Source organism: Amaranthus tricolor, chromosome 10 (assembly GCF_026212465.1).
Source record: "Amaranthus tricolor cultivar Red isolate AtriRed21 chromosome 10, ASM2621246v1, whole genome shotgun sequence".
Lineage (NCBI taxonomy): Eukaryota > Viridiplantae > Streptophyta > Magnoliopsida > Caryophyllales > Amaranthaceae > Amaranthus > Amaranthus tricolor.
In genome coordinates, this window is record NC_080056.1 from 6758706 (window position 1) to 6781817 (window position 23112).

At 34.7% G+C, this 23112-nt stretch overlaps 2 protein-coding genes across 4 annotated transcripts; one reads left to right on the plus strand and one right to left on the minus strand.

Annotated features, from left to right (window-relative positions):
- Positions 1–517: 517 nt before the first annotated feature.
- On the minus strand, positions 518–6422 carry LOC130825608 (endonuclease III homolog 1, chloroplastic). Its single transcript, XM_057690922.1, has 11 exons — positions 6219–6422; positions 6016–6119; positions 4506–4572; positions 4176–4241; positions 3812–3930; positions 3119–3185; positions 2853–2944; positions 2362–2499; positions 2195–2299; positions 1647–1730; positions 518–926 (listed from the first exon to the last, which is right to left on the minus strand). Exons 1-11 carry the CDS (start codon positions 6370–6372, stop codon positions 792–794), a joined length of 1131 nt encoding a protein of 376 aa, XP_057546905.1. The 5' UTR covers positions 6373–6422; the 3' UTR covers positions 518–791.
- A 2589-nt stretch (positions 6423–9011) lies between these two features.
- Positions 9012–22913, plus strand: LOC130825611 (uncharacterized). Of its 3 annotated transcripts, XM_057690928.1 has the most exons (12): positions 9012–9288; positions 9586–9769; positions 11865–12360; positions 13995–14142; positions 15268–15366; positions 16985–17585; positions 18426–18488; positions 18576–18650; positions 20718–20787; positions 21040–21224; positions 21725–21791; positions 22389–22913. In XM_057690928.1, exons 2-12 carry the CDS (start codon positions 9614–9616, stop codon positions 22532–22534), a joined length of 2106 nt encoding a protein of 701 aa, XP_057546911.1. In that variant the 5' UTR covers positions 9012–9288; positions 9586–9613; the 3' UTR covers positions 22535–22913. The 3 variants fall into 3 exon arrangements, with proteins under 3 accessions (XP_057546911.1, XP_057546909.1, XP_057546910.1); XM_057690926.1 differs by having other exon boundaries at positions 18426–18650; XM_057690927.1 differs by lacking the exon at positions 9012–9288 and adding an exon at positions 9302–9389 and having other exon boundaries at positions 18426–18650.
- Positions 22914–23112: the final 199 nt, after the last annotated feature.

A 23112-nucleotide genomic window follows, 5' to 3' on the forward strand; every position in this document is an offset into this window, starting at 1 on the left:
TAAATTTTGGGTTATAAAGTTGGTTTACTGATGAAGATTTTTGCAGTGTCAAAGACGATATCAAACTCATATTTACAACAAACAAATTATGTTAGATCCAATTCTATAGATGAAAACTACATTAGATCGAAAGACCTTCTCATTAAAAGTTATACTCATTTTGTTCCTTTTTGTTTATCCACTTTACTTTTTATACGCATTTCAAAGTAAATTGATATTTCTCGGTACGCATTATAAAAAATTGAAAAATTTATATATTAAAAATTTTTTTTGCATCAAGATGAATATAACGTGATCCGACATAAATATATTTTATCTTCAATATATATTTTGTAAAAATTATATATTAAAAATCTAAGCATCAAAATGAATCTAAATGAGTGAATAAATTTATAGATCATCAAAAGAGAAAAGGGTGCTAAGTAAGTATTAAGTAGGGTGAAACAACAAAAAACAAAAATTAGGTGCAAAATAAATAGAAGAAAAACAGTAAAACTTTACAAATGAAAAATAGACATAATTTTAATAAGTCATTTTAATATCAGCCGTGATAATTCAAAATCAAAGATCTGTAATTCTTAGACACAGTTGAGAATGGACATTGATATCAAATACTTCGGGTAATCAAATGATTAAGCCATTTACATAAATTGATATCAATCAATATGATGTATAGCAAATTGCGAAATACACAATGCCTTCACTAATCCCACATCAAAAACACAAGCTTAGCACTTCGGTAGCAAAATTTACATAACATTTATTGAAGTTCACAAAAGTTCTGCTGCTAACTAATCACTTGCTGGTTTCTTTGGTTTGGAAGATGGGCTTGGAGCCTCTTTAAACGCAGACGGACAGAGCTTATTAATCGCACAAATACTACAATGCGGTCTCAATGGTGTGCATATGGTCTGCCCAAACCCGACCTGTTTAACAACCATTCTGTTAGCTTGAAAATATAGCTAAATCACAAGCATGGTGGAATACAAAATGTACATTAGCTTAGTGTTATCCCATTGAGATGACTACATTTGATCACAAAAACCCTCGCGTTGATATGCGTAAAGTAGCAATCTTAGAGTTACCGAGGGAGTAGAGGTGTTCAAAACACACTCGATGATCTGATATTGACCCGACCTTATAATCAAACCCGATTTAACCCGACTTAAAAATTAAATTACAATTAGGTAAAAATCAATGTAGACACAAGACCCGATTTTAAACCGACCCGATGACCAGAACGAATATCTCTACAAGGGAGTATGAGATTACGGAATCTCAATGAATATATGCCTAAATTTACCATACATGAATTAGATTTTCAACTCCAAACATGATATCAATTATCAAGTAAGATGAAGAGCATAATTTTAAGACAATAATTTGCCTTTACCAAAAGGAGACATGAAATATGCAGTATTAGAAAATCTTTCACAGGATATCTTCAAGAATGTGTCATGTATCACTTATATATCATTAGTTTTCGATGTCATATGATTATGGTCGGTTTTGACCTATTTTAAGGTCATTTTGAGCAAATAGCGAATTCAAAAGGTGAATTAACTGGCAAATTATGTTACACTGGTCATGCAACTATCGTTTACATAAGCTTTAAGACAAGAAAAGACAAGAGAATAGGAGCATACCAAAAGTGGATTTATGGGAGCCCAATTTTCCTTGGGAAGCCATTTCTGCAGTGCCTCTCTAGTTTCCTCCGGTGTTTTAGTTTTCTAAAAATAGGCAGAAAAGTCAGAAAGTATTATTTACATACAAGTATAAACAGAAAGAAAAGTGTAATTATGGGGAGAAAAATATACGGTAAGAGTGAGCAACGATATAAAGCTTCAAGCATAATCACACTTTCAAAAGTCATAGTCGAGATATCATCCAGGACTATAGCATAAACATCTCACTACCAACACAGCATCATTTTCTTTCCGAATTCAATTTTTTCATATATTTAAGCCTAATCTAAGGCTACATGAAATATGGTAACCATCATCACCATCATCATCATACCCAATACCCCGCTCGAGAGCAGGGTCTGGGTGAGGAAACGTGACGGACAATCCAGACCCGTACTCCCTTCACAAGGAGGACTAGAGGAAAGCGGTCGATTATGAAATATGGTATCCAATCAATCTAAAACCAGATTGGGGGGTGGGACAGTGCTACATTATCGGCGAGAGTTTACTTGAGTAGAGCCAGCTCGTGTCACCCATCCTAGCCTGTTGCAGATACGATGGACATGAGTGTCAACGCATATTCCTTGAACATCATTCCAAGCAATGTGTAGAACCTACATTATGATATGGATTAGCAACTAAAGCAACTTTCAGGCTAAGTGATTTAAAGACTTACCAGATGAGCGATTTTCGGACCTACTCCAGGGAGTGCAAGTAAATCGGCTAGTGAGTTCGGAATATCTCCATTATACTTGGCAATACAGATATTTGCTACTTTTTTCAAGTGATTGGCTTTTCTGGTGTAGAAGCCTACCTACAGTTAAGTTGAGTTACGAGAGATATTGTGCGTGTAACAATGATAGAATTGATCATAAGGTGGTGAAAGGAATCAATATTCCTTAAATAAATCTCGGATTTATCAAGCCAAAGACTGCATAGTACAGACCAACCATAATGCACAATTAGCAGTTGTGTCACATGATTTGTTATTTCCTCGCGAATCGCGAATCGGAAAAGACAAATTATTGCCAATTTTAGGCAGGTTTTTGGTCATTTTGGGCGAATTGCGAAATTGAAAAGCGAATTAGCCAACGAATCATGTAACACTGATCAACAACAACAAAACAATAATTTCTATCTTATTTCATCAGTTGGGACTGAACATACCGGGTAGATCAAGTTCTTGATGGTTTCCTCATTAGCTTTCTCAATGGCATAGGGATCAAGAAGTCCATTTTGCAAGAGACGTTGAATTGCGCCTACAATGACAATACGCTTCAGTCTTTAGGGTAGAACGCGTTAAGGTAAAGTAGGTATAGCATAAACATTTAAGAAGCTACTTGGTAACTATTGACCTCAAAATCTAATAGATACATGTAAAAAATAGGTTTATTAGCTATAAGTTTGAGAATTAAATAGGAACGAGAACTTGCCATGAGTAACATGATCCTTGGTTTGGCTTGAAAGCAGCGTAGAAGCAAGTACCGCAAATCTTCTTTCCTGGAAGAAAAGGCAACTATCAGTCTGATGAAGCTCATTAGTATTAAGTTGATAACTCACAACATTTTGCTTTCTTTAATTTTTCCTCGATTACTCCCTCCATCTCACTATGATTGTCATGATTTCCTTCGCCCTGCATTTAATGCGCTAGTCTGGATAGAAATGTATTTCTATTAGTGCTTTCAACTGTCTTATGATACTCCTCTGTCTGGATAGATTTGCATCAAAGTGAAATGAGGAGATTTTTAAGAAAAAAGTGGATATTGGTAATAAATGAAGAGAGCGAATGAATTGTGTGAATGAAATTAAAAGAGAGTTAAAATATATGGATGAGATTAAACGAAAGTGGTGGGCCACTGTCCAAAAATAGAAATGATGCAAAATAAGTGGGACGGACTAAAAGGGACTAAAATGCCAATGTAATTAAGTGGCTCTCACCAAGACATGGATTAACTATAGCTCATTTTAATCTGAAACCAAAGAATAATTTATCTTCGGCTCATCGAGTATAGACAATAGCCCCCACTCATGTTTTGATCATCAAAATAGTTAAACGCGGGAAATAACAGCTGAAATCTATTATAAAAAAAAACGTCCAATACAGCATCCAGTAGAATGCATCAAACCTTTGGAGGAAGAGAACTTCCAGCCTTCTCACAACCAACAGAGTCTACTGGTGCATCTTCAGAAGATCTCATGCTACGGATCCCTTCAAGAACCTTCACCCAGTTTTCTGGAGCATTACCTGAAGCAGATGTTCCCAAAGTTATTTTTCATGTTGAATATGGACTAAATTGACTAAACAGCCAAGAATAAGTTCATCCGCAGGTTGCAGTTTTCTATCCGTTTTCATTGTGAAGTTACATCTTTTGATTCTAGTACATTACTAAGCTATTCAGCACAATTGTAAAAAATAACTAAATAATTTCAGCATCTCCAATACAGATCATCACAGCAATAATCACTCAATACTGATGATGGCACATTTACCACACTTCACGGTAGAAGCAACACCGACTTCTGTTGGTTGAGCTGGAGAAACGCATTCCGACTTCTCTGAAAGCAATAGAAATTCAGACAGATTCAGTTACGTATAAATCATGACCAGTGTCACATGATTCGCTAGTCGCCTTGCAAATTGCGAATCATAAAAAGCGAATTAACGTCGGTTTTAGGCTATTTTTGAGCCATTTAGAGCAAATTGCGAATTCAATAGGCGAACAAACTAGCGACTTATGTTTTACTGATCATGACAGTAAAATGAAGTGAAGGTGTGGAGCTCAAGCAACGAACAGTTCATGTACATAGCAACATACTTACCTCTCCTAGATACTAGCATATTGCTTTTTTTAAAGGTGAAATCTTCAATATCAGGTAAACCGGTAACCTACACCAAGATGAGTAAATTAGGGTTGAAAATCTCTCTTATGCAAGGATGTGAAATATGCGCACAATTGACTTTGCAGCATGTGCACATTTTGTATTGACAAAAGGTTAAAATCCGAGGAACGCAAACTATTCAATTATAGTTTTTGAAAATGAATGTCTCGGGAACCTAGTGGCTAACAAATTGACGTCCATCACAAGAAAATTTGATTGACTGGTAAATCTATTCGGAAACTAAATTGGTGTCCTTGTACTAAATTATTCAATAATTTTACACTGAATGATTCAATAATAACGAACACTACTTCTGGCTTATTTGAGAAACAGGTCAAGTCTACGAGGCTACTATACTTACCCACTCTAGTTCGTGTAATTTGTTATTTCACCGGATGCACGATTAATAGGTATCAAACAACATATGATGATAAAGATTGTACTCGACAACCCAATAATGTGGCTTCCATTTGAACAGCATATTGACAATCCAGAGGCATAAAGAGTTACAAATTTGCAATCAAATTCATGGTGATACATCATGTTGAGGAGTTTCAGTTGTATGTTAACTTATCAGTGTTCAACCCAAATGATCACACATAAGCCCATAAGGTTTCAGTTCATCACCAATTAGTTATTCATGATTGATGAAGTAATGCTTAGTCTAATATATAGCTAAGAAAATCCCAACAACCAATCTACCATAAAATTACTCAAAATCTACCCATATTGCTCCACAATATTGTTAATTTAACCACATTGAGATCCTAAATGCATACTATATCAAGAAGAACATAACAAGTCTACCATCAAATCAATCTTTGAAAAAACACTAGTTAATGCAACCTCTAATACCAAAAAAGAGTTTAAGGGTAAAAGCAAGCTCAAATATCACCCACTATCCTACCTTCCTAAGTAAATGTACTCTAACATTCTTTGAAAAGTACCCACTTATACTTAATCTGTCCCCCTGATTTTGCTACATATATTATTGTAGTCTGTCTCACCTAATTTGCTATATTCCTCCTACACATGAACCGCCTACAATTCCCCTCTAAAGCCTAATACCCACTTAGTGCCGGTTCTTAGGGCATCCGGGTAGGCGGTACATCCAGGTAGCCGACTGCCTAGTGCTCCAGAAATAAGGGCCTCAAATATTAAATGGTATTATTGAGCCCAATTCTGAGCAACACTTTTTTAAGTAATTTGTTTGTAAATTTTTTTTATATTTGAAGTAATATGGAGTAATGTTTTAAGGGCCCAATTTTAAAAGACTATCGCAAAAGTAAATAGGGTTTCTAAAATATTTGCTCAGCTCTTAACCCACATTCTCCCTTTTTTTTAGTTTGTGCACAAACCCCTTAGTAGCAAACACAGAGAAAGACTTAGTTTTAGTCATCAGAGAAAAATAACAAAAAAACAAATACTTCAAAAGGGCATTAACACTCACTTCATCAACATGACTACTTTCTGTTTTCTGTTCTCTTTTAATCCTCTTTTTTCTAACAAAAACATCAATTTCCGAAGCAGAAACAACTGGTTTGAGTTCAGAGCCTGTACACAAGTCAGAAACCATAAAATTCACAAATTCAAAGAGAAGATCATAAAGTTTTAATCTTTTTACTTACTGGGTTTTGAAATCAAAAGACAAACCTTGATTTTGATGTGGGATTGCTTTTAAAGATTGAGAAGGGTTTTGCTTAGTATTGGTGATGATGGCTTTTGAAGATAATCTGGTGATGGGCATTCTCAACCCGATTCCTACGCAGCGCAGAGGATGTGGTCCCCCAATTGAGATACTTAGCATTGTTTTAGGGTGCCTTTTATTTAAACCTTATGAAGAAATTTAAATTGGGTATGCGTGTCAATGAGAATTTGAAGTGTACTCCCACAATATTATTTTATTACAAAATAATTTTTATTTTATGTAACATGAATTTATATTTCCATTAATACCGTCCATATTGGATAAATATTTTTTTATTTTTTTCAACAGAAAGCCGCCAGCTCAGATGACGGTTTGTATGAAGAAGTATACCGCCATCTGAGATAGCGATTTGATAGTAAATTGCTAAAAATTAAAAAAACTCAAATTTTAAACAAAGAGCTCTCAACAAGTCTCAAACCTGCGTTCTGCACTCACAAGTCCATGAGCACTCTAACCACCTGCGCTCCAAACTCCTAATAAGGTACTTATGCCTTTCGTATTTAAATAAATCAGAGTTGCAATTTGACCCATTACCTCACATTCATAAGGAGTCTAGATTTTTTTTCCGTTAAAAAATTTAAAATAATTAAAACCGCCATATGAGATGGCTGTTTACCATTTTATTTTACTTTTTTAAAATTATAGTTTGAGTAAAATCGCTAAATAAAAATAATGCAAAACCGTCATTTAAGATAGCGGTTCTATTAAAAAAATAAATAAAAAATTATGTACCATTCTACGTGTACGGTACCATGAAAAATAAATTTTACATCAACATAGGATGGGAAATAAATTCCCAAATAACATTATTGAGGGCAAAGATTTGAAAATTTGAGAAGACATACCTTGTTTTTTATTGGTTGTGTAGTTGTGTAGTGTTCCTTGGAAGTTGAAAGTGTGGTTTGTTTCATTTCATTATTAAGTTTGATCACCCTTATTGATTCACATGTTGGGTGTCTTTAATTTCAATCTAAGGTCTTTCGTGAGACGGCATCTCTATGAGACGCTCTACATATATGAGTTGAATAACTCAACTAAATACACTTATTAGCGTATGAAATTCTTAATTCAATGTTGTATCTTTAATAAATGGTCTCTAACAAAAGTAGCGTCATCGAGCCTCAAAAGGGGGACAATCAGACTTGAATTACACAAAGTCAACAAATCAAAAGCCAGACTCCAAGGAAAAATAAGAAAAAGTCAATGAGCAACTTGTTGGACCCCAAGCCAATGTCTTTGTCGTAAAAAATGGTAAAATAAAAACAATGAGTTTTGGGCAATGCCAGTGAGCCAACCTAAATTGGTTAATCGACCGTGAGTTAAGAGCCCAACCCTACGGCTTCTTTCTCTCGCACATGTCAACACGCTATACAATGATTGACAATCCAATTGCATAAATTTAGTGTTTTTACGTTTAAAAATAATTTTCATAAAGACCATTTTTTTTTCGTGATTTTGTAATTAATGTTTAAAGTTGGTTGTAATGTTTATCATCATCATTGAAGAATTTTTTGATTAACCAACAAATTAAAAGATATTAACTCCAAAAAAACAAATTAAAAAGGATATGCTAACTCTAAACAAATTTGGTCCAAGTTACCATCACAAAAGTCAATAGTTGAAATACATTTTAGCTTCTACAAAGGTTAAGAAAATAATATTTTATAAGGAACTGAGAAAAATGTTCGAAGGAGTCATGAGACGAAAATATAAATTAAAGATATGATAAAAATTACAAAAAGGGTTTTGGTCACGACAAAAATATAAATTGAACAAAATTCATTATACTGGCTAAATAATTTCGTGGGAAATTTAGACACTAACCTAAATCCATACATATTGCATTAACGTTGAACAAGTTTTGAATTTGATGAATTGAAAATATTAGAGTTTTTTTAGAAGAAAGGAACAAAATCAAAAGTTCTATAAAAAATAGTGGCAACAAAATAAAAACAATGTGCGATAAATAAAAAACTCTCATCTGTTCCACAATACTCGTTACAATTCAATAGTAATATTAATCATCTCCAATCTTATGTCTTTCAACTCATGCATAAGAAATAATATAGTCATATGAGCAGTGTCGTTTCCGATTATTTTAGGGCCCTAGGCAAAACATAAAAAAAGACCCTTATATAAGTAAAGTTTCAGTCCTTTTTTTTCTACTATGCATCATATAATTTCTTTTTTTTGATCACATTAATGTCAAATAAATGTACAGTTTTAAGATCATAAAATAATAAGGTAACTTATGCAAAAACAAAATTTTAATAATAAGGATTAACTCAATTTAAACCCCTTTTTAAGCTGGGCTTTTGGCGGTTGTATCTCATTACTACCCTCAGAAACAGCGCTCCACATGAGATCTTGTTTTATTGTTCTTAAAACATAATTTTTTTAATACTAATTCTTGATTGAGACCGTCTCACCGTGAGACGATTTCAATTGGGTGGGCCTAAACTGTTAAAAAATAAATAACCACTTTATATACATGTTGAAATTAAGTTTTTTTTATGGTTTTTTTAATATTTTTTTAATAATAGGCTGTTTATATAGGTCCGTTTCATGATGAGATGGTCTCATACAAAACTTGCTGTTTTTAAATATAATACTCACAATTTTTATTTAATCAAAATAAAATATTTAATATTAAAATATACTTTAAATTACGTCAATACGTGTAGAAATAAATATAGTAAGTATTGAAGAAAAGTAATTTTTTGAGTAAAATGTCTTGGCGCTCTTTACACCTCTTTGTGGTGCCTGTTTTCTTGTAGGCTGTAGCACACTAAAACACCCACTCACCCAAAACTCTGCTAAACTTTCCATAAACAGTCTTAAATTCTTACCAAAATTCCAAGCATTTACTCATTTTAACTACTATCCCATCATTAAGTACCCAAATCTCTGTTTTTTTCTACTACTTGCCTCAATTTTACACCATTTTTTCACAAACTAAACTGTTTTAGAGCATTCTCATTACCTTCATTTCTTCTCATGCACTCCTGAAATAAGGTATACCCAATTTTACATCACTTGGGTTGCTTTAATTTTTTGGGTTATAGGGTAGGATCAGGGATGGGGAAAATCAAACCCAGGTTTTTTCGGGGAAAATGGTACTTGCTCCATCTGGGATAAGACCCGATTCTATTGGGTTGCTTTCTTTTGATACTACATTCAAGACCCATTAACTTTTTTTGCTGAATTTAACTTTTTTTTTTTGCTGAATTATGATGTTAAACCCAGTTTTGTTTGATTTTTTTTTTTTGGGTGAATTTTGATGTTTGTTGATTTAATGATTTTCAATTGTAGATTGTGGTGAGGGTTTGTTGAATTTTTGATGGATTCACCATCAAATGCACAAGAAATGGATTGTAGTTCTACAGAGGGAACTCTTCTGGCTTTGTTGGATTTCCTGGTTGAACCATTGCTGCCTTCCAGACCATTATCAAGGGAGAGTATTTCTGCTTTGCAACATGAATCAGTTTCTAAGCAGGTTGTTTGATCATCCTTTTCTGTCTGTCTTATATTTGGTTTTTGCACAGTTTTCAAAGCATGCGTTCAAAACTTAATATCTATCGGTGAATCTAACAATATCTTAGATGAATATATTTTAACTTGTAGATATGTATAAATAATCGTGTACTAGTTTCTCTCTTTTTCAAATATAGAATATTCGTTGTGGGAACATCAAACATAAATGGAGTGAGTAGTGTTTTTTTCTTGTACTATTTTAATTTTCTCTCTTTCTAAACCCTCAATAATCTTATCTAAGAGTAAAACTTAAATAATTTTGTCTTCTAATATTTGATACTTTTTTTTTGTTATTTCCGTTGTTTGTGTGGTGTTTGAACATTTTTGCATATAAAAATTACTGCTATTGTGAGTTTGCATGGCCTTCTAAGCTTTGATGGTGCTTGGAATTTACATAAGAGAAACAACTTTGCTTTTAAGGGTTTGTTGATAAGTGGATGCTTTCAGTCTATGTTACTCGAACTCTTCATTTTGCTTCATGGACCCGTGTCCGATCCTTGATGCTCGGACAGTGGTATGACACATAGACACTTCATTTTAGGCGTAAAATTGAATATTTAGACATATCTAGCACTTGGACAATTATCAGTATCCGACATTAGTACCTGAATCCAAGTTACGTAGCTTTCAGTTATGCTTTGTTTTCATAACTTAAAGATAGTTTTCAAGGGTTTGCTGTTAATGGAAGTGGTCAAGAATGTATAATGTTTGCATTTATACACTTAACTGGTGGTGTCAGTCAGCTGACCCAAGATTTTAACTATCTGTCCTCAAAATTGATTATAATAATTAGAAAAAAGAGAAGGGGCCATCACATATTTTAGTTAAGATATTCGACATATAAATTTTTCTTAAGAAATCAATATACTTTATATTTGATGTCAGGGCTTGGGCATTCTCGGACCCTTCTATGGGTCCACCAATGACCGGTGGTAAGTAGGTGAATCAACAAATGTCTAATGGATGATATAATTTGTAGGAATATTGAAAAATGTGAATTTTGTAATTTTTTAGGAGAAATCTAATGAGATGTTGTCTTTAATATCTTAGGCTTATATTTAACATCACTTTTTGGACGTTGGTATGTAATGGAGCCTTCTTGATCACTACATATTTCTAGAATAAACTTCTTTGATTGTGTTTATGGATCTTCTGCAAGGCATGATCACAATGTAGTAAGGTTAGATGAAAAGATAATTTGTTTCCTTTAAAGGATAATTTTGAATTAGTTACCAACTTACCATAATTCGACTTAAATAACTCTAAAAACTTGCAACAAACTGATGTTGTGCTTTCACAAGCTTCATTTAGTTTTTTATTTCAGTTAGGTAGGACTTCAATATCAAGAACTAAGTCACTGATATGATTATGTTAGCTTTTCAAGGATGAGATATCATAGTGCAAAAATGCAATAACGTTTGCATCGCGGTCACTGATATGATTAAGTTAGCTTTTCAAGGATAAGATATCACAGTGTAAAAATGCGGTAACAGTTGCAATCGCGGTAACAAAATGGTGATGCGATTATCATAACGCCGAAATAACAGTTGAAACCATAAGATATCCCTTGATACGGTCCAAAACGCGGTTTTTTACGCCTTTACAACGTGGAAATTATGGGTTCGTTTATTTTGAAAAACCTTTAAAACGCGGCTGATACGATACGATGCGGCCTTGTTTTTACATTATTTCAGATATTGATTCACTTTTTAAAATTCAAAAAAGTTGGAAGAAACGGACAAACTTTGCTTTAGTTTTGTAGCACATGTAAGTGGCATTGTTCCAGAGTTTTGTTTCCTCTTATTTAGTAGAATTGAAGTACTTTAATCCTGCATGAATATATTACAAAATTTAATATTAAGACCCCTAATTTTCTGGAGTCTTGTGTGATCGAACATGTTGAACATACTCAAAACCTCCCATGTATTTTGGAGCTTAAGAATATAATGTATTGCTATTTATTCGAGTAGTGATAAATATGTTTCACGTCTAAATTTTATTGGTAAATTCTTATATGGTTTCTATTTTTCCGATTGCCATCTTCGTTGCTGACATAGGTACATGCAGTAGTTTTGCTGTACAATTATTACCATCGGAAACAACATCCGGAACTGGCATTTTTGGATTTTCAATCTTTCTGCAAGTTGTCTATGGGTCTAAAACCAAATCTCCAACTATACTTTAGACGTATGCAAATGACAGACAATGCCGAGTTAGATGAAACAGACGAAGATCTGTCGTTAACCGAGAAAGCAATTATGAATGCTTGTGACACATCTATAAGTTTAGATGCATCAATTGACAATCCGGTCATTGTTGGTTGGCCTGTTACCAGGGTTGCTGTTTTCTTAGTTGATTCTAGAAAAGAAAATTGCTATTTGTGCCATAGTGCCATGACCCAGGGGGTATTGTCACTAATTGAGAAAGAGGTGGATGATCTAGGACCTGCAAACAAAAAGATACGAGTCATAAAGAAGTCACTAAACGAGAATCAAAGTGCTGATGGAAGCTGTATTCAGCAGTTTGCGTACGAAGCTGTCAAAGAAACATGTGGTATGCTAGCTTGCTCACGCATTTTTTTTTATTCAAGCAGTTTATATTGAAGAGTTATATGGTGTTGGGATTCTCAATGTCAGAATCCTGCATTAATGATTACTTAATATGTATATATGGAAACATAAATTATACTTCCTTTCTTAAAGTATGTAACTTATGAAGCAGGGGCGGAGCAAAGATTTTGGAGGCCTATATATTTTGCGATGTCTTTTAAAATGGGGCCCTTCATTACATTAAAAGATAAAAATTTTTTCCACTTCAAGTAAAATAATTCAAGACAAAATGTACTGTAACATTAATATTTGAGGCCTCTTATTTCTGGGGGCCCTAGACGGTCGACTACCCTGGATGCCCCAAGAACCGACCATGTTATGAAGGATAAATAATGTTTTCCATTTAGTGTATGATCAAGGGTTAAGTTCTACATTCACGCCTGAAGATTAACGATTCATTAGCATCCTACATAAACCACAATAGCTTTCTGGTATCAACAATATTTCCTTGTTGCCACATTGGTTGCCCTTGGAGTTCGTCACAAGTCTAGGATCATTATCCAAGAGACCAAAATGGCAGTGCAAAACAACGATACATGTCATTTATGTAAACATTTATCCACATTAAGGGCTATATTTTTGGGGATAATCTAATAGATCTTTTTGGTCAAAACAACCTTATATTTTTCGAAAGCTACTTTGAAGAAATTAATCAAAAGCTACATTTTATAACATTTCCGTTGGTGAGATACTATGTAATGGCAATTTTGAGTCCAATTTTTCTTGCATTGACTATCCATGTGAAGTGCATGAGACTTGGGAATCCTACAACTTATTGGCTTTTGTCACAAATACCTTCACCCTTTTTGAAGGAGAAAGAGAATGTAATTAGAATTTGAGACATGATAAACTCATTGGGCACTTGGGCTTTCTCTGAAGCCATGGTAGCTATCTTATAGTTTTTATGAAAATAAGAATATGCCCTACTATAATGCAAAATATGGTTTTGGCTGTAGTAGGGAAACAACCTTTTTTCGGTTGCATGACCTATATTTCGTCTCAATAAGTTCGAAGTTTCAAACACCTTTACATTTTGGTTACAAGACGGTAGTATGGCCGATATTTTGCACTATGAGCCCTACAAACAAACAAATGTTCATTACTGTAGTTTGTGCTCGCTATGGTGCACTTTTGAATGGCGGATTACTCATTTTGGAGTTACTACATGTCCGCGTTTGAATTATTAGTACATGGGCTTCTAAAAAGGTTGTACTATCTGGTGATGACAATTTGAATGATTTCAACCCTGGGTTGGGAGCCAATTTATCTAACCACTCTAACCGAACAAATGAAGAAATAAATCTTTTGTACGAGAAATCGATACCTACTCAGTACTCACTTATTATTTGAAGCCATCATGTATCCTCCTATACTTATATCTTGCTCATTTATTTTTGTCTTCAGCCAAAAAAAAAAGCCAATTTCGTGTTCATTTGCTTGCGTATAACTTCTCTTTGCATCCAATATTTTCAGCTTCTCTTGCAGTTTATTAATCATAATATCCAATATTTGTTACATTGTCTTCACAAACATTGATATCATGTTAATTTTATTTTCATTCTTCTGCACGAGGAACAGGAATTGATCAGGGTGCTCTTAAAATATTGGAGAAGCACTTGGTGTATTCTACAAGCAAAGCAAAGACAGCTGTTTGCTTATACATAATCCAATGTAGGAAAGCCAACCTAGCAGCACAATTTGTTCCAATAAATGATGTCATGGATAGGTTTTTACTATAGCTCTCAATACTTTTACTTTATGGTTTTCTGCTTGCTGTTTTTGTTGAAAAGAACAACATTGCCAAAATTTTAATCCCTAATTTCCAATATATGGAGTTGGCTACATGAACAAAAACGAATTAATGTGTGAGATCATCGAGAATAAAGATTATACTTTATATGACCCTTTTTAATACAACTCTACAACTAAACTCAAGAGTCTAGAGTTTCAAATAGATTTTCTTTTTTCTGCCAAATTTTCAAGCACGATGTTATAGTCCATTGCAAAGGTATGAGACTTGTCCCACATCGGTTGTGTATGCAATTGGTGTGGGGTTTATAGGCAAATGGGCTCTCTCATCTAAGAGGCTAGTCTTTTGAGTGAGCTCTCCTGTTTGTCCTATAACACACGAAGTGGGGTGTGGGTCATAATATGGGAGATGAATGTTTGGCAAACATAAGTGCTAGTGGAGATGATGTCATCTGTATGCACTTTCTGTTGTGGATTTGTGGCATTTGACGGTAATTCACCTCTATGGTAATTCATAGTCTCATGGAGGTTTTTCTGGGAGTTCTGCAATTTAATCTGCAAAAGATATTAGGGTCTCTTAAATTCTTAAAAGAAATGATGAAAACTAATTGCAGATGGTGCTTGTTTAATTAGCAACCTAAAACAAGCAATGCTCATCAATTTTCATTTATCAAACTTCTTTAAGTAAAGCCCTAGGTCTGTATTATACTTTTATAGCTAGATTAACTCAATATTCATAAGATGAATGTTTGGACATGTTTTATCCTTAGAGAACTTTAAGTATTGGTTGTCTACAGCGGTGTTCATCTTTTATCCCTCAAATTTTGGTAGTTAATAATAAGCTAGTGTTGGATTTTTAGGGTATGACGTAGATAATTCATCTAAATGTTCTGAGTTGAAGGACTCTTTGGCCGCGCTCTCCTTTATGGGTATGAGTTTCCTTCCCTCCTCAGACTCTGCTCATGGTTTTTCTATGGGCGGGATACACTGGATATGATGATGATGATGATGTTTTGACTTGCAGTAGCTGGTCAGGTTATTATGTTTTCTTCACTAAAATGTCTTTACTGCACTTTGAACTGTGTTCCGTTGGTTGGTGCAGTCTGCAAGGACCTGTGGTTAAAATGGAGTCTCATACACCTGTTGTCGAATACTTTCATTTGCTTCCGTTTGCTGATAAACTGTCAGGCTGGCTGATGAGGTATGTTTATATCTTATGTTTTCGTTTGAGGTGATATTTTCAAATGTTCACCCTTAATGTTTTTCTGGGTATCTTTTTTTATTTGTCCTTGAGCTTTAATTAGCGTGTGCGCCTTGAAGTTTTTAAATTTATTGTTTATCTTTTTATGTGTGTATCTGGGGAAAAATCACGTCTCCAAGGATGTGCGCTAAATGTTTACATGGATTGAATGTTGTTTGTCTAGCAGTTTTTTTTTTTATTTAGCTGAAGCCTGTAGGTTGCTGTTCGGTAATGTTGGTACTTGGGGACAAAAGAGAATGGGGGGATTCTTAATGAGCTAGGGCTTTCAAGTCTTTGAGAAGGGCTTGACATATGCTACATAGCAACTGAAGCTTTTAGAAATATCAATTTGTTGAAAGCAATTTATTTTCATGGTAAATTGGTAATGATCGAACTAATTGATAGTTAAGTTAGTTAACAAGCTTAGTGAAAAATATGGCTTGTGTCATCCAGTGGAATATGAGAAAACCTGTGAACTCACCCTCAATTTCTGCACAATCAGAAGTTCTGTTTCATATTTCTAAAAGCTATCCTAATATTACGAGTCTCCAATTTTTCTACATTTGCATAGTACTTTTCTCATTAAGTGTTATGTTTCATGATTAGTCATTTCTTTAGTCAAATTTTCTGGTATCCTTTATGGTTTTCGGAGATCTCCAAGGGCTTCCATGGGAATGTATGCTAGGAAAATGTTCATATAAAAATTATTGCCCTCTCCGACCTAATAAGTTTTCCCCATTTATGAATTTGTGAAGGATATTTGTTCCATTGCCTATGATAAATGGTGGCGAGACTAATCCCTCTCTTCCCTCTTGTATAGCTCCACCATGTTTTGTCTTTTGAGTACCCCTCCTAAAAAAAACTCACATGACTAGAAAATATATTTGTTTGCAAAGATCTGGAGAGGTAGTTAAGCTAGAGGCTAAGGTGAATTTGCCAAACAGGTGATTACGTCTTTTCACCCTATATTCTTGTAGAGTATAGGGAAATCAAATTATTAATAGGTGCCTTTGAGTGTCAATCAAAGTGATGCGTACAAAGGCGTCTCAACTCTAGCTACTAAATTGAGTGCTTGGGTTTGATTTTTGATTTGGTTTTTTGTGTTGACTTGCTTTCAGAAATTTTCTTAAGTGCCTAATCAGCATGTCTACTTGGCTTGTTTTCACGCTTGGGCCATTCTCATTTTGGGTCGGGTCAATTTTGACCCAAATCGACAGTTTTGATCTTAAGAAGCCTGGTTATTGTGTAAGTTTATTACTATTATACCTACATTATAACCTTGTCATATGATTTCCCCCCCTTTTGCTTGAATGACGTGGTCAATAACAACCTCATGATATTAGAGAGGATGAATTGGAGCGGTAACAGCCTCCTCATGATATTAGAATGATTTCCCCTTCTCCCGTTATTACTAATGTGTTGTCTTAGGCTCTAAGCGGGAAACCTGTTTCGTCCCTGAAAACTTGAAGGTGTTGCGAATATGGTTTTGCGATTCCTCCCTATCGTGACATGTCTTGGCTATGGTGATGTTTAGATAACTACCTTATATAAAGAGATTTTCTTCTTCCTATGATGTCAGGGAAATGTCCAAGAGTTCTTTTGATTGTCCTGACGCTCCTTTAGAGGAGGAACCACTCAGCATGTCTGAACAAAAGTTCACTATTGACCATGCAACAGAGCACCCATTTGTGAACATTATTGAGCCATGTGAAGCAACTGACACTACAAATGGAAATAACGGTCGTTTCGAAAAGGAATCCATTCTAGATGCCTCAAAAAATTCTGAAGATATAAATATAAGAAATGGTGATCTTTTGGCTTCTGAAACCACAGAGAAGCTTAGAAATAGCAATAGATCTAGCTTGAAGAAGGATTCCTTATATGCTTCACGACCTTCTGAAGCACCGGCAGATAAGAATGTGGTTAGATTCCATTTAGATGAGCAACCGTGTCCATACACCTCAGACCACCCTGAAGCAAAAAAGGTGGAAATCAATAGTTCTTATCGCCGAAGAGAGGACCCTGTTGTGCAAGCAGTATATAAGAAAAGATATAAATCGCCAAATAGCTGCGGGAAATGTCCAGGTAACAGAGCAAGCAATGGCCGTACAGATCATCCAAGACAGGAGAATGATGAAGCTGCATCGACTGGAGGTGCGGTTGCCGTGGTAAAGTCCAAGGTGCATGCTACTATATCTTTTTTTGAGCTTTAATTTGTTTCTGAATATGTTTTGCATGGTATAAGATGCAAACACTAGATAAAAACTTCTTTTCTCGGTGTGCTTTGTATTTTTGTTTCATGAATACATTTGCTAGTTCTTGGTGTCATACTTGAGTAATACACATGTTTTGGTGGGAAGGTGGGTTCCTCTCTCTCCCTGTCTAGAGTAGTTGTCACTTGGTGGTACATATGGCCTACTCTACTCCCGCTTGTTTGAAGAAAGTATTTGTTGAGATTTTTGATTCAGAAGCCCAAGGTAATGCAGGAAATACTTCACATGTGAGGAATATCCCACATCGCTAAAATATTGGGTTGTGGACTTGCATATAATGCTTGGTGAGTAATCCTTTTAATACCATATGGCTTTGGGAAAGAGTGAAACTCATCAATTGTTGTATGCAAGTCCACACTTATTACCCGTGGGTTTGTGGGCCCGAGTCCACGGGTGCCTTGTGGGTGTGTCCACACGAGTAAGCCCATGGGGCGATCATGTGACGAATTGTCACGACCTAACTGGTAAACGGTTATGACTTTTATCAGATAAAAAGATGTGTGCTATTGGTATGAGCCTTGAGGAAAGGAAAGTTAATACATGCTACTCCTTTCTACAATAAATTATTGATGGAAGTCAATCCGACCTTGTGACATACTAAGAAGTAAGAACAGGGGTTGCATGCGGACTAGGAAAACAAGAGTGAAACTTATATTTTTTATCTTATTTTTTTTAATGGCAATTGCATTTATTTTTCAAACCCTGTAGTTGTATCTTTTTTATAACAGTGATCCTTAACTTTTCCAGGTAGATTTTCCTCGCAGAAGCTCTAATGAGTGTGATGTTGAAAAGGCTTTCTCTGATCCCAAGGTCGCCGATATTGCAATTTCAGATGAGTTTGGAAAACAAGCTCATGCCCTTGTTTTTTATGATTCTGACTTTAAGCATAAAATACAGCTTGCGATTGCTTCAAAGGAAAATTTGATATCAGAGACAGCACTGAAGGCTTTGTTTAAGAGGAGAGAGCAACTGGTATGCCTCTGTGTTCTTTTACATCTTTCATGTGCATGATTGATAACTATCTAATGGATAATAAGGCCTAACATTAAGGATTACAAAATGGGGGGCGAATGCAGGGATCGTCTCTTCCATGTCTGTATGCACCTAAAATTTTCATATACAATACCTTCCCACCACATGGCGGGTAAAACTTTCATACCCACGCCCGCCCTCAGGGGTGCTTCCCTGAAACCATTCCCGTCCAATATCCAAGAGGATACTGCCAAATTCCACATGATGCCTTGCCTGGCGCATTTCCACCTCACCCCCTTATACTTGCCACTTAAGAGTTTGGGACGCTTGCATTATAATACAAATATTCAATTGAGCAATTAGTTTAAGAGTGCACATATTATTATGGTTTAAATTTTTAGAATTTTCACCACATCATTTTTTAATAAATAATATAGATTATAGAGGAGTGTATTGCGGGTATAAGGTGGGTGCATAAGAGGTGGGCGGACACAATGTCACCGCATCAATTTATCATAGTACTAGAAAGATAAATTTAACAAGACCACAGGAAAAAATCGCAGATGATGTCACGATTGTGGTAATGGTCTCAACGTCACATACGCGACTCAATGCTGTTATGATTTGTTTCGCGGACATCACAATGTGAATTATTAACTAGAAAAAAATCCATTTAGTCATTGTAATTTAAGTTTAAAGCTTATAATTGATCTTTAAGAACTTAATTCGCTCTAAAAAAAGATAATAATGACTAATATGATAGATTAACAACTTATTATGATTGTTACTCTATGATTATAAATCACAAGTTACATAATGGGGTTTTATGCTCAAAATTTTTTATAAAGTGTCAGCCTCATTTTTATTCCATGGACAAGACACTAAACTATAAAATTCTAGTATTCTTGGTTCTTTTGATGTATATTCAATTGATACGAATTCATCTCAAATTTACTGGATGAATCAAAGTTTGAGGACAATGCATCATTAATACCAACTCTTTCAAGAAATATTGGCTTCCTAAGCAAGATTATCACCTTATTCTCATGGTTTTAAACCTAGCAAAGGAGTACATGGAGCACACTTATTAAGTTCAATTAATTAATCCACCTATTCTCATGGGGGTCAATTAATCTCATGAATTAAACATCTATCTTGCACTATATTTACTGGCGAAGTTGGTTGGTGTGATTGTTTTCGATTATTGTCTTCTAATAGGTGTAGAACTCGAGACATACGTGCTTGCACACATAGTGACAAAGTATGTTAGCATTAGACTTATAGTTAGTTCTTTGTAGTTATCTTCTATTTGCCTTTTGGATGAAGTTTTGGTTGTTAAAGCTTCAATTTGATAAGCATTCTAGTGAAACTGAGAAATAGTGGGTGATGGAATCAAGCCTACTAGTTTGTAAAGAAGCAATAACATTATATCAAAAAGTTGCACTTGATTGTAAGAGATAGATTAGTAGATTGGACTTTGGCCCATTAGTTGCTTTTGGTTGAGTTGATTCTCTCATTATGCCTCAGAGGAACAACTAGTTATTAAGTTCAAAATGAAGGAGACTAGGATTCCCTATTCATGTATGGATTGTTCAATTTAGATTTAGGGAGAACCTGTGTGTCATCCATGCTTCAAGCCTCGAATAGACATCTGGGTGAGAAGAGTGTGTTAGAGGTAAATAATATGTAGTTAAGCTAATTCTTTCACTTAGTTTGTGCTTCTATGGAAAATTGTAGGTTTTTCATCTACTAGTTTAATCATGGAATAAAATGAGGCCATTACGTTACATAATGACCGCTTTATAACGGATTTTGAGCTTATTGATTCACGAAATGTAACCTGTGATTTGAAATCATGGAGTAACAACCATTATAAGTTAACAATTCACATTGCCATATCCGCAAAACAAGTCATAACATGCCGCATCCATGACATCTTGACCATTACCGCAATCGCGACCATATCCAGGAATTTTTTGAATGAGTTTTATATCTGCATACTATTAAACTTGTATTTTGAAGTTTGAACTACATAGTTTGTGTTGATCTCTGCCTTTTATGTTGCAGACCAAGCAGTATCGAAATATAGCAGATCAAATCGCTTTGTGTGATAGAAACATCCAAACTATTTTAAGTGGTATGATTCTATCTATTAGCTATCTGCTTTTGTACTGACTATTACCTTGCATAATTTTTCAATTTGTTTGTTAGTGTTGCAATCTGGGAACCTTGTACATAATTTAGCCACCAAAAATCTCCACTAGTAGAGTTTTTTCCCTTTAAAATTATGGTTCCCGGTTTTTGCAAGCTGTAAATCCCTCATACTTCAAATTTTCATGCTCTTAATTTTAGTAGTAATCTAGTATGATTCACTCTCTTGCTGCTTAAGGTGGTGAAAATGATTTAGCTGTGAAAATAGACACCATTGTGGAGGCTTGTAACGAGATGTTTCTGAGAAATGCTGCTGCAGCAGTAGACAATGCAGCTCCGCCTTCAAATGACGAAGAAATCCTCCCTATAGTGAAAAGGAAACGACTTTCTGAAGCAAGCTTGTGTATGCAGAATCCTTGTCAAGTAAGTTGTATTCTTGAAATACTTATAGTTTTAGTAGGAGGTTATTATTGGTTAAGAAGAAATTAATATAATTATAGCAGACAAAAAATTTAGAAGAGATTTCAAAATGTGACTAAGTATTGTAGTCTTATCAAAATTAAACAAATATTTACCGACTTGTGAAATTCGCATTTTTACCGATTTGTACGGACTTGTCCACACTATTATTGCCTATTTCCTTCGCGGTAAACTAAAAACCTAAATGATATGGTCGTGATACGATGATGTGGGACTTGTGTTTGCACTATGTTCCCAATCCTCAAAAGGTCTGGCAACATTAGTTGACTCTTTAGAGGGCTTGAAAGCCATTCGAAGCGAAGAACACTATTTTCTCAGCATTTGTTCCAGGGAAGATTTTTTCGGTGTACTGTATGTTTTCATTTCGATACAGTTGTGTTGTTTTTGACATGAAAAATATTGAGGTTATATAGCTTTGTAATCATCGTCTTTTCCCTAAACAGGAGTTGGATGGTATATGCACCAAAAATTTGTGGATATTACCAACTTATAATGTATCAGTATATAAAGGTACAATCTTTCGACATTGATATGAGGATATTGCTTCTTATATTGCATATTGTGATGTGTATAGTTGTGTGGTCAATATCTTTCTTGGAACTATCAAAATTTTTTTTCTAATGTTTTTAAATTTTAAATTTTGAAATATTGAAGAAAAAATTGCGACGAGTTAGTCAAGAATATGTACATTCTTGAAGCATTTTAAAAGTCTTTTCGCATTAGCTTATGCTTACTACAACAATGTCGATGCCTTAATCCCTAGATATGGTATTCCGGTTGGCAACACAAACCAAATCAAATTAACGTAAGAGATCATCTGTAACATTTCATCTTTTCTGTTAATTCCTATTTTACGTGTTATATAATGCCTTATCAAGGGTAACAACTTCTTTGTTGTTCACGAGGGTAACTTAACGTGTATCTGACCTTTTTAAACATCGTTTAGGTGGAATCCACTTAGTGACATGGGGTAATAAAATATTGTTATACATTAATAAATTGTTTCCGTTATGAAGTCGGCTATTATGTTTTCTATAATAAATAGAATGAATACTATTGATTTTAGTTCAAGTGTTATAGTGTGCTTAAAGCCTGCCTCTTGTTTAGGTAGCTTTCAGGCTAGTGTTATGGTGAAGGGAGTTGATTTCGAGAGTTCGAGTAAAGGGAATATATGTGAAACTCCCCATGAGGCGAGGAACTCAGCCGCCTCAAACATGTTGGTTAAACTGCGGAGCTTGGTAGCTACGTCATAGTTCTTCATTGGAAGTAAGCAAGTCGGAAATACAAACGACATCCTCTCAAGTGACTTCTTATAGGGACACATCTATAACAATGTAAAGCTTTTGTAGATGTTTAGACTAACATCTTAGGTTCATAGATGGGAAAGAATCTAAAAACTTCATCTAAAAAGGGTAGTGTAATACTAATACAAATCATGCACTAGTTTGAGTGTGATTCTTTTGGGCTTAAAATAGGTGTACTTAATAGGGTAATGCATTAAGATGCTTAGTAAGTATTTTTGTAAGAAATGCACCAACTAGTTGTTAGTATCCTTATGAAGATGTTCTCTATATTCTATACGATCTTGCATAATCTATATTGTGGCTATGGGAAACGAAACACAATGAAAAATCTTCAGAGTCGTCCTAATTTGGTTCTCAATGCTCTCAATTCTAATCAGTGTATCATATGCCATAAAGGTCTGAAGTTTCATGATCATTTATTTGTGATAATGCGCAATTGAAAAGGAGTGCTAATCTCAAGTCCAAATCGACTGTAAGTAGGATCAAGTTGTAATTTATCGAAATGTTCATCCGCAGAAAAAGACAGA